Raw genomic sequence first — 12,788 nt, 5'->3', positions numbered from 1 at the left:
TTAAACAAACGTGGCTACGGTTAACATGGAACAAGATGATCTTCTAAGCATGCTTTTATATTTTATTTTTTAAAGTGATTATTCGCACGTAATTTTCTCAATAAAAGTTAAAAAAGTTAAAAGTTAAAGTCCCACTATTTGTCACGCACCTAGGTGTGTGAAATTTGTTCTCCGCATTTGACCCATCCCCTGGGGGAGCGGTGAGCTGCAGACACAGCCGCGCTCGGGAACCATTTGGTGGTTTAACCCCCCAGTCCATCTCCTTAGTGCTGAGTGTCAAGCAGGGAGGCACTGGGTCCCATTTTTAGAGTCTTTGGTATGACTCGGCCGGGATTTGAACCCACGACCTTCCAATCTCAGGGCGGACACTCTACCACAAGGCCACTGAGCTGGTGATGGACTTTTTCCTTGGCCACACCGACCCCAAAGAAGGGTTAGGATTCCGGTTAGGGTTAGGTTAATCCGTGTGACCAACAACAACATTTAGCCGTGGATGAACCATCTCCTGCCTGCAGACAAGGAGCTCCAGAATCAGACTCATTCGGATCTAAATTTCTTTCTGATAGAGTGGGATGCAAGTGTTGGATGTAAAACATTCACTCTGATTGTGTGTCATTAATGGGCTTCAGGCCGCAGTCCATTGGACTCAGGAAAACCGTGTCTACGGGGAGAACCGTCTGGTGGAGGTGGCTTTTGAATGTGGAAATGCAGCTTCAAGCAGTCCTGAGAATCCATGCAAACAATCATGTAAATGTGTGTTACCAGAAAAAATAAAAACTAATTTTATTCCCATATATTTACGTGTGACCAAGATGCACATTACTGGATTGCCCGCACATATTTTTGGTGTGTCCAAGGCTAAATGTTGTTGCTGGTACGCATTAACCTAACCCCCTTTTTTTTTTTTAAATCAGGGAAAATTGTCATCGTTTTAATTAAAATACTACTGAGAATGCTTTTACAATACATCAAAAGGACTTTAATCATGCAGCAGATGTTTCAATTTTTACTTTCTGTGGAGCAGGGGTGTCAAACTCAATCGCACAACGAGCCAAAATCCAAAACACAACTTAGGTCGTGGCCTGAACAGGATTAACATTTATTCAACACTCTAAGACAACATTTTTAAAATTTTAAAACCAAAAGTTTTTAACATAATTATGAACTAGATATACAGCATTACCTGCGATAATGCTGAATTTGGCTGCTGAAGACGCTAGTTGAAATCACTGAAGCTAATAGCTGAAAACGCTGAAGCTAAAATATTAGCTAAATGCCAAATTAGCCTAAAATACTTAATCTGGGTTAGTCAAAACAACTAACATGTAGCTGAAAAAATTGTTAAACTTCAAAATAGCCAGAAAAACCCTAAATTAGCTTAAACAGCTAGCATGTAGCTGAAATATTAGTTCAACTCCAAAATAGACTAAAAACAGAAAAAAAACCTAAATTAGCCAAAACACGTGGTTAGCATGTAGCAAGAATAAATCAACTTAAACCTTAAATAACAATAATAAAATAAAATCATCTGGAGGGCCGAACATGATTATACAGGGGCCGGATTCGGCCTCCAGGCCTCGACTTTGACACACGTGTTGTAGAGACTGTCGGTATCTGTGCCCACCTCTGGCTTCTGATGCCGTGGTGCCGCAGTCCAGTCTGAGAACAATGGGAGCAAAAGCCATGTGCCCTTTGATGCAGTGCTTCCTGATGGTGTCAATGATTGAAGGAGGGAAGCGGATGTGAAGATCGCACAGAAAGACAATACTGTTGTCATCCTAGAGCAGATGTATGAGGAGAATATTTAGAACAAAAGCCGTACCACATCTTTTCTATCTTCTATTTCTTGTAAGCACTTACTTTTATTAGGTCGATACCAGTTTGAAGACCAGCAGAGCGCTCAAAGTTCCCACTTAGCTTCACATATTGGTACCTGTTAAAATTCCCGCGCATTATTTAAAATGTTCAAATCTATCTTTCAAAGGTATTTAAACACTCACACACCTGGGGAGTGAGGATTTCTCAAGGGCATTCCTGACGTCCATGTCGGTGCTGCTGTAGTCCGTGATGATCAGGTTGAAGTTTCCGTCTCCCGTTTCTTTAAAAAGTTGCTCCATGTCATCAATCAGCTGCTGCACCCACCGAGCCTGGTTCTTCACTGCCAAAGGGATTCACACAACCACACCAGATTCTCAGTAGAGACAGATAAACAAACCACAAAGAGGGCTCCGTGAGAACCTTTAACAAGCAACCACAAAGAAAGGACGGCTAACAACAAACACAGTCAATGGAGGAATTCCATGGTGACTATCTACTTCTTCCATTGTGCCACACACTCGCATATATTTTCATGTTATTAAAATGAAAAGACAACAGTTTTATGTTGTATTTAACATGTTTTTATAGTGGATTTTTTAACCTGACAAGATCAGGTTTTTCCAAAGATCTCCTTTTTTATGCAGTTTTAAATCTGAGTGGCATTAAAGTATTAAAGCAGGGGTGCCCAAGGTATCACAATAAAAAGTAAGTAACGTTTGTCTTTGAAACCTTTAACAGCAAAGCCTCACTTACTCAAATTAGTAAGGAGTTTTAGCTAAAAGCTCTGCGCCTTCCACCAAAAGATAACCTTTGGCGGGCCAAATCTGGCCCACAATCCCCACTTTGGACACCCATGCACTAAATTAAGGCTTCTTTTGAGTGTTCCCAAACAGTAAATCACATGTAATGATACAAGAAAACAGTATAAAATGTGCAACTGTTTGTTATATGCATACATATGTGTATATATTCTTTTCAAATATTTTTATTTTATTTTATATAATATAAATGTTTGTTCCAGGCTAATTTAGCATCTTTTTGCACCTAAGAATTTCATTTTGTGCATGTCTCTATAGGAGGCGGGCCTCTAACATAAAAGGGCTTCATTTGATTGGTCATTGATGTGACGGGCTACATCCGATTGGTCAATTGCATAAGGGGATTTATTTGATTCGTTAAATACTTTGAGCAGCCATGACATTAGGCGGGCTTGAGATGAACGTGCTGCGCCGTGTAAGCTGGTCACATGTGCGCCGTCACTAAAGTATAGCAAGAAAGGGGCGGGTGCAAGAGGCCTACCTAGGTGAGCGTTGCCAGAAATTAGGCGCAGCGCCGACTGCAAGGTGTCTAAATGACTACAAAACAATGCATTGTGGGAAACGGTGTCATGACAGTTCTTGTAGATCAACATGATGCTGATCAGAAATGACTGTTGCTAAATGAAGGAAATCTGTATATTTTGTAACTCTTTTTGGACAGTCGTTAATTGCTGATGTAAAGGTCTTTAAAAGTGATATAAGCCTGATATTACGAAGATTCATTTTCGGTTTTGAATTGTGTTGTATTGTGCAGGAAAACTGCAGTGCTTAAATGTTTTCATTGGACTTACCAGGTACTATGAAGTGGACGGTGGCAGAGGGATCCCAGCGAAAGCCCACCGGATTGCACAGAACCGTCTTGGGCTTGGACGCCTGGAAACCCAAACCCCAGCTGTTTTTCTTGCTGTATCTCTTCAGGGCGTAGATGTAGCGAGACAGGCGTAGCCGCTGCCCTTTGGCGTCCTTCAGCACCAGCTCCAGCAGATAGCGGCTTCCTTGGGGCAAGTCCGCACGCTTGACCACGTTGACCACACGCTCCAGAGTGAACTGTCTGCAGGACCAATCACAAATGAGTGATGCCGCACACATTTTTCGCAATATTAAGTGTATAATTGCATAATGTAGTAAAAAAAATGATAGATAGTAGAGTGGATGTGGTAGGTAAATCATTTAAGGTGTGTTTTAGGATTGAAATATCAAGTATTTAAAACACTAATAGTTCAGACTTTACAACAATGACCTATAGGAAGAAAACGCTTGAGGTTAAGACTTTTTTAATAAAGAGCCAAAGATATTAGCAGTTATTTTCTAATTTGTCAGCTTGTGAGAATAAATCTTAATTATACAGCTACCTACAAGCTGCTTTTATGATTATTTGCTAAACAAAAATAGAATATTTTCCTCGAAAAAAGACCCACCCTGATGAATTCTTAACATATTCTTGTAGCTTGATTCTGATTATGGAGGACATATATAAAGAAAATTAAAGTCAAAATTGTATTTCTGAATATTTTTTTATTCAAATAGCTGTAAATTAAAAAAAAGCGTATTTGTGACATAGAAAATACACTGAGTGTGCCACAAGATTCCACCTCCATTCTGATGCATCTACTTGTAGACAAATAGATCCATGTACGTCTTCGTTTACCTCGTCTGAGCTGGAATCTGGCTAAAAACTGTAAGCATAGCTCCAATATTGCTCTCCATTTTTGATGCCCATAACTCAGAGGCAACTTTCTAATAAACTACTGCTGCTCAGCAGAAACTGTCTTGATACAGGTTTTTTGTTATTAAATTTTGGCTAAAAATGGCATAATCATAATTAAAAGACCACAGGGAACGCCTTGAAAATAGATCAAAAGAGGATCGGAGTGGGACTTTAAAAAATTAAACTAGTTACTACTCTATAATAGGGGACATAAATTAAAACTTTAAACTGAAAAAGTTGGTAAAACAATATAAATTAATTTGAGTTGAATTCTTTTCTACACTACTTTTGTGTAGCAGTTCAAAAGTTCACAAAGTAACCATAGACCGTCTAAATAAAACTGGACATCTCCAGCACTGAGGTCCCCCATAGGAAATGCATTACCTTCCACCCTGGCGAAATCAGGGCGGAGCCTTCGCCGTCACTTCCTGGTATGCCTACCGCAAATCCGAGTCAGTCTGAGTAAGATTTTCAGAGGAAGTACTGTCAATCAATCAGGGGTGAGTTTGTTCCGGCTTGTTCGAAGCCCACACCCTTCCCACTAAAAATGACGCGGAGGAATCTGTCAATCAAACGTTCAAGGCGGGGCCAGCGGGAGCCACGAGCTTTTACTGAGGTATCTGATTGGTCAGTTTATAACTTGAATAACTGGTGATAAAGAAAAAAATATCTTTAAAAAAATAGGATTAGAAAGAATGTGTTAAGAAGGAAGCATCATGGCAAAAATGATTATTCTGACAAATAAAATGACTGAGAAATGACTGCCTGTTTCTCAATGGAAGTTAATGGGACTTTGGCCTTCTTGTAACCTATTTGGAACATGGAAGTGTGTGTGTGTTGGGTGGGGGGGGGGGGTTGGGGGGTTTGAGCTGTCCATTGTTATTCATGTCAATGCTCCAAACACACAAATCTACAGATAAAAAGATTTCATTGTTATGCCACCATTATTCTCCTGTAGAAATCATGAAACCAAACAAAGGTGGCTCAGTTACTGGTATGGGATTACAAACAACAAACAGACTTTCAGGACAATCTTCTCTTGATCCAGTGGTTAAAACTACAAGGCAAATTTGCCTTGACCCTCTGTGCAATTTTCATATCTGACAAACAGGATGGGAATGTGCAGACTAATCAGATCAACACCACTTTTTTTGTATCTCGTTTTGTTTGGTCAGCTGGTTAAACTTTAAATAACACTGAAACATATTATTACAGAATACATCATAGCAAGCCAAGGATATGGATCAGACTTATTGCCTTCCAGCAGAAAATGAACCATCAATTGCAGAATCTTCCTCTACACCTTTCTTTTAATCCTCGGTGACACTCTGGTCACACATCACACCGAAAGCTTCCTCCACCCGTTCCAACCTGCTTGCACACGCCTCTTCGCCTCTTTCTCACACTTTGTTGCTGTGGAGTATTGACCTGTAGCCTCCAACTTCTTCCCCTCTGCTCCCTGAGTCCCTCTCATTTACACATAGATTAATTCCTCTCTTTTTCAAAGCAAACCTCTTTAGATGTTCCTCCACCTGCTCCCTGATCTCACTATAGAGCACAATGTCATCTGCAAACATCCTGATCCACATGGATTCCTATCTATGTCTGACCATCACTACAGCAAACAAGAAGGAGCTCAAAAATGATCCTTGGTGCACTCCCACCTCCACCTTAAACCCCTCTGCTACACCTACACCACATCACTCTCACACAGGTCCTTCCGAATTCCACTATTCTCCTCTGCTCTTGCTTATTCCTTAACTTGGAACTTGATAGATACAGTGGGCCGAAAAAGTGTTTAGTCAGCCACCAACTGTGCAAGTTCATCCTCTTAAAAAGATGAGAGGTCTGTAAATTTTATCATAAGTTTACCTCAACTATGAGAGACAAAACTAGAAAAGAAAATCCAGAAAATCCCATTGTCTGATTTTTAAAGATTTTTTTTTGCAAATTATGGTTGAAAATTAGTATTTGGTCACCTACAAACAACCAAGAGGATCCTCGGTCCTCCACACGTTACATGTATTATTTGCACCTGTTCGAACTCGTTATCTATATAAAAGACACCTGTCCACAACCTGAAACAGTCACACTCCAAACTCCAGTAAGACCAAAGAGCTGTCTAAGGACACTAGAAACATAATTGTTGATCTGCACCAGGCTGGGAAGACAGAATCTGCAATATGTAAACAGATTGGTGTAAAGAAATCAATTATTAGGAAATGGAAGACATACAAGACCACAGATAATCTCCCTCCATCTGGGACTAAAGCCAGTACATGTCCAGGGCTGTCTAAGGTTGGCTAGAGAGTATTTGGATGATCCAGAAGAGGATTGGGAGAATGTCTCATGGTCAGATGAAACCAAAATAGAATTTTTTGTTGTGTTTGGAGAAGAAAGAATGCCGAGTTACATCCAAAGAACACCAAACCTACTGTAAAGCATGGGGGTGGAAGCATTATGCTTTGGGGCTATCTTTCAGTAAAGGGACCAGGATGACTGATCCATGTAAAAGAAAAGAATGAATGGGACCATATGGTCATATTTTGAGTGAAAACCTCCTTCCATCAAGAAGAATAAACAAAGCTGGGTCTTTCATGACAACCATCCCAAACACACGGCCCGGGGAACGAAGGCGTGGCTTCATAAGAAACATTTCAAGGTCCTGGAGTGGCCCAGCCAATCTCCAGATCTTAATCCCTGAAAACAATATTTGGAAGGAGTTGAAAGTCTGTTTTGTCCAGCAACAGCCCCAAAACATCACTGCTCTAGAGGAGATCTGCATGGAGGAATGGACCAAAATAGCAGCAACAGTTTGTGAAAACCTTTGTTTGACTGCTGTCATTGCCAAAAAAGGGTATATAACAACTTGAACTTTTGTTATTGACCATATAGGTATTTTCCATCATAATTTACAAATAAATTCTCTTAAAAATCAGAAAATTTTAGTCTCCTATAGTTTACTTATGATGAAAACTACAGGCCTCTCTCATCTTTTGAAGTGGGAGAACTTGCACATTTTGTGGCTGACTGAATACTTTTTTGCCACTCTGTATATGCCTCTATGTTATTTTCATACAATGTTGGATTCAATCTTCACATTGACAATGATTAAAAAAATAAAGATAAAACTTTACAAACTAAAAATCTCACATTAAACAGAAATGATATCACACACGACTGAATGAAATTCATAGACTTACCCATCATACTTGTCATTTAAGCTGTCCATGAAACCCTTGACTATCGGCAGAGCATCGGTGGGCGGCAGCACCAGATTTCCAGAGACGTTGCACTGCAGATCGATCCAATCTGAACGCAGCCGCTGAAGGTTCAGGGGGTTCACCTTGAAGGTTTGGTTCCAGTTGACCTGGACGTCAAACACCGGCGCAGGAGTCTCCGAGTCTTCATAATCGGCATTAAAGTTGTTCTCTTCCCACCACGGAACCACTCTTTCTTCGTTATTTGCTTCTGTCTTGATCTCACTCGACTTGTAGAGGTTGTTGTCCTCCAGCCTCTCTCCTCTCGTTGTTTGTGTCCTCTTCTTGTTTGTCCTTCTTTGGGAAGACTTCCCATATTTGTGGAAGCTCTTTTCTTCATCTCCATTTAAAGGCATGTTTAGCTCTATCTCCTTAGCTCTGATGGAATTTCCTGGATTGCTTTCCACACGATTTACCGTATCATCACTGACCGCCGTGAAATGTTTGGTGTTGGCTGGACGGAGCTCCGTCTTTCTGGTTACTGGCGTCTTCTGGTGTGCTCTTGTGCTTCTTTTTGTCACCATGGTTTGTCCAGCTGTGTTTTGAGCCTGCGAATCTTTGATTTTCTGAATGAATTTGGTTTGATTTTTTTCAGAAGACACAAGGTTCAGATGCTGTTTAAGAGGGAGCTGCTCAGTTGCTAATCCCTCTGACTTATTCTGCTTTTTGTCATCCTTTATCTCCTCATCTATTTGCTGCTTCACTCTCAGCTTCTTTTTTCGACGCGCTGAACCTTTTAATTTCTTCTTCCTATTTGTTTCAAGAGAGCTCTTCTTTCTAATCTGCGTCTGGTTTTGCTGCTGGTGTTTCAAAGCATCCATTGACACCAGCAAAGGGGGCTGTGGTGTAGCGTGCTTCCCTTGCAGCTCCTGAGTGTTCAGCCTTGGTGCAGAAGGTTTGCCCCTTGTGCTGTTTTGTTCTTGGTTGTCGAAGGATAAGAGCCAGCGTTTTTGCTTCTGAATAGAATTGTCATAGTTGTCTCCGTATTCGGGGTAAAGGGCGTTATCTTTTGTTTTCCGATCGTTCTTCTTCTCAGTCTCATCAATGTAGTTGTTTATGTTTTCCTCCTCTTCGTTAAACTTTGCAAAATCTAACATTCAACAAAATATCAGTCAAAAGAATGCTGCTTTATCTAAAAATACAAACTATTTAATGATATATGTTTTAAAAACATACCCATGTCCTCCCGGGTTTGCTCAAATGGGTGATCAAAAGTCATGTACCTGGAGAAACCATACCTGGAGAGGAAAAGGCAAAATAATCCAGATAATGTCTAAGGGTGTATTCAATAACTTAATTTGGACTGAATTCACTTAATTTGGACCAGATTGAGTCCTAGACCTGGTGTTTGGTCTGTATTCAGACTGGGATCTACCGGAGAGTTTTTTCTCCGGACCAAAGGTTGTAAACAAAACTATTTTATAGGATCTCGTCACTCATTGGCCAGCTGTTAAAAAGGGGCGGGTCAAAACAAAAAGAGAAAAAAGAGATACTGCAGTTTGCAAATATTTGTTAAAATTGTTCACTTATTCAAACTTTTTATTTTGTTAATCAATTTTGATCGTCTTTATGAAGGCCAGGTTCAACACGTTTTACTGCTACTTTTGTACGGCCGGGTCCTGGACCAGGGTCCACTTTTGTATTCAGACTGAAACTTCGTTCTAGATTATAAGGGGAAACAAACTCTGGTTCACTTTAAGACAGGGGTGGGCAAACTTTTTGACTCGTGGGCCACAAAGGGTTCTAAAATTTGACAGAAGGGTCAAACCAGGAACTGACGCATAAAGTGTTTTGATAATCTACCTAATAAGAGAAATAACAAGGAATCTGGATGAAAATATGCTTTCATTTAGCCTAGAAATTATATTTTAAAACTGAAAATTTTGGAGGTTTTATTTCCAAACTGACTTGTTTCTCATTTTGGTGCCAATTACACCATTAAGTCATTGTCCCTCAGGAAAAATCACAAATTTAGAGAAATGCTGCATTCATGTGGAGTTGGAATGATCTGAAAAATGACTGTCAGAAAAACAACAAATATTCCAACACCACATGAATGCAGATTAACTTTCTGTACCTAAATATAAGTCTATGTATGTATTGTGCATGCATGGAGAGACACCAGAATTACAGGAAAAAAAAAACATTTATAAGGATTATCAATATCATTTATTCTATCTTGGTGGGCCAGATTAAATGTTTTAATGGGCCGCATTTGGCCCCTGGGCCATAGTTTGCCAACCTCCGCTTTAAGAAGACCAAATGTTTTCGTTTCCCCCAGAATACAAAACAAAGTTTCAGTCTGAAAACACACAAACTTCCATCTTTCGAGGTGGTCTCAGTTTGTTTCCAAACAGAATGAGCTTCAGTTCACTCTGAGATTCCTCAGGCTGGACCAAAACAGCCACCGTAGCCGGTCATTAGTGGACAAACGTGAAGCGTTGATGCACCAGCAGCTCATTAAGATGTAGTGGGATGAATCTAGGCTCATTAAAAACAATTTTTAACGTGATTCACATTGATTCTCACACTGTTTTAGCGACAATCTACATGTCATAAACACCTATTAGCGAACCTCGTAGGATCCTCGTAGATCCTTGCAGCATGCCTCCACCGTAGCAGTTAAAAGTGTTGAGTGAACAATCCTGACGAAGATTTGCAAACTGCAGCACCTCCATCTCACTCTTTTTGTTTAGACCCGCCCCCATAACTGTTGGCCAATGACTGAAAAGACCTTTAGTCAGGTGGTTTTGTTTGGGATTCAATCTGGAATAAATCGTTTTCCCAGTCTGAATACACCCTAAATGTCACAACAAAACTTTGCTGTTGATAATAAATGAACTAGTTTTAGTTAAACCATGTGTATTATTTAATATGAAGATAAAATTAAATATATTTACTTACATTCTCATGTACTCTGGGCTCTCAGAGTAGAAGCAGCTGTTTTCCGTCTCCATGTGTGTGAGTCGGGTATAGTCGTTGGGGAAGATGTAGGACAAGTGGACCTAAAAACATAATGCAAAATGCTGAAGTTCATGTTATGGAAAACTCTTGTTCTAATAAAATTACATTTTAATAGGACTAAAGACATCCTTGTGGAAACTAAGATAAGCAGGACTAGAAATGTGATTTTCCAACTACAGATCCTCAAAACTAACTCACACTGCAAGAGCTAACAACAAGTAAATATATTAGAACTAATAAATCAACAATAAAATTAAATCAGTTTTCTATTTCACTTAAAATCTGCAATCCTGTGTGAGCTGACCAGAAATAATTTAGCTCAATCTTTTGAGTTTCTTTACTCTTGATGTACTCTGGCTCCAGTTAGCTGCAACATCGCCTTAAGTTTGTTGCAGCTAGTTAACAAACTGCCAGATAATGGAAAAAACCAGCAGGATGGGATCTCTTTCAAAGGCAGTCAACTGTTACAACCAGGAGTTAAAACTAAACAGAATGCAAATGCATTCACCTGTTCTGTATAGACACAGGTTCCAGTTCTTGATGCTAAATCCACCTGAGCTCATGTTACCTTTATCGACTCTTTTATTTAAACCGAGACTAGACCCTGTACTGTGTCTGTCGTTTTTATTAGTGTGTTTTAACTTAAGTAACAAATATTTTAAGGAAGTTTATTGATAATTAATTTTATAAAGTATTTCTTTGCATGTGTAAAGCTCTCTAGATCTTTTGTGTTTTTGATGTTGTAAAACAATAAAGTTGTCTTTTTGGGTTATCATTAAAAAAAAATCAAACTGTGCAAAACTGTAAAATTTTGAACTAGCCTTTTACTAAAAAATTGTCAGTATTGAGTGTATTCTTATTAACAAAAAAAATAAAATAAAGAAAGATTGAACTATAGATGAATAAAAATGTCAACTAGCTCCTCTCTAATGAGTTTGTGAGTTTACAAAATAAATATTTCACTGCACGTCAAGTCCTGTGAATGAGAATATGAATAGAAAACTCTTTAAAATCCCACTTTGATCATCTTTTGATCTATTTTCAAAGTGTTCTTAGTGATATCTTCATTCTGAATATGCAATTTTTAGCCAAACTTAAAAAAAAACCTGTGTTGCTTTCTTGGACAAAGTTTCTCCAAAGTGGCAGTAGTTTGTTAGAATTTCTTCTCTGGGTCGTAGGTGTTTACATGCTAGCTTATGACCCCTTACTAACCTTGCTGATGTAACAGAAATGGCGAGCACTAAGCCAGACATTCATGATCGAGTTGTTTACAAGACAAATAGAGTAAAGCAGGGAGCTTTTCAAACTGCATTTATTTGTCTGCTCTTGATTCACAAAGATTTGAATAAGGAAATACTAAGAAAAGCTACTTTGAGCTCAGCTTTTGTGATAAATGTCCTTTGTCATGAGAAACGTGCCACAAGAACGTCTTAAAATTAACACAAATTTCATCTGAATAGGTTTAACAAGTTTTTTTGTCCAATGAAGGAGATAATCGAGTACAGCAAAGAATAGAATTTTGAAATAATCTGATTTGCATAAAATGCAAATATACACTCTGATACTGCACTGTATCCTGGCTTATGGAGTAATTCAAAAACAATAGAAACAAAAAAATTTGCATTACCTGCGATAATGCTAGGGTGAATGTTCTTTGCTGAAAGCAGTCACTGAAAAAGTTTAAGCTTTTTGCTGAAAATGATGACGCAATTTACTTTAATTGCTGTAGGGATTTGCTGAAAATGCAAACGATATTTAAAAAATGTTATATTTCCTGAAAGACTGGACATTTAGTTAAAGAACTATGAAAGAACGCTGAAGTTGACCTAAATTTCTGAAAATTTTATAGAAAAAGTGCTTAAAAATCTCTAATAAATGCCAATTTTGCAAACGATATTTAGTATGTTGCTTAAATTTGAGCTAAACTCCAAATTAGCCCCAAAAAAATCGTAGTAGATGCCAAAAGAGCTAGCACATTGCCATAGCTTGTTGCTTAAATACTAGCTAAACTCCAAAATAGTCTAAAATTCCTCAGTAGTTAAAATCGTTAGGCTGTTGCTAAAATAGCAGCTAAACTATAAATTTACCTAAAAAACCCAGTAGATAACAAATTAGCCAAAAACATAGCATGTTGCTAAAATAGTAGCTAAACTCTAAATTTTCCTTTAAAAAAACAGTAGATAACAACTTAGCCAAAATCATTAGGTTGTTACTAAAATA

General features: G+C 38.7%; 1 protein-coding gene across 1 annotated transcript in view; it reads right to left on the bottom strand.

The window, feature by feature from the left end:
* b4galnt3b (beta-1,4-N-acetyl-galactosaminyl transferase 3b) overlaps positions 1-12,788 on the bottom strand; it is a 42,863-nt gene that overhangs the window by 7,757 nt on the left and 22,318 nt on the right. The window contains exons 12-18 of the mRNA XM_024281462.2: positions 10,509-10,609; positions 8,781-8,842; positions 7,548-8,694; positions 3,428-3,687; positions 2,005-2,158; positions 1,861-1,933; positions 1,625-1,778 (exon numbers count right to left, since the gene is read on the bottom strand). Coding sequence (XP_024137230.1) covers positions 1,625-1,778; positions 1,861-1,933; positions 2,005-2,158; positions 3,428-3,687; positions 7,548-8,694; positions 8,781-8,842; positions 10,509-10,609 — 1,951 coding nt within the window. The remainder of the gene's footprint in view (positions 1-1,624; positions 1,779-1,860; positions 1,934-2,004; positions 2,159-3,427; positions 3,688-7,547; positions 8,695-8,780; positions 8,843-10,508; positions 10,610-12,788) is intronic.

This window comes from Oryzias melastigma, linkage group LG6 (genome assembly GCF_002922805.2).
Source record: "Oryzias melastigma strain HK-1 linkage group LG6, ASM292280v2, whole genome shotgun sequence".
NCBI classification, from domain to species: Eukaryota; Metazoa; Chordata; class Actinopteri; order Beloniformes; family Adrianichthyidae; genus Oryzias; species Oryzias melastigma.
This window is presented reverse-complemented; position numbering and strand designations above follow the sequence as displayed.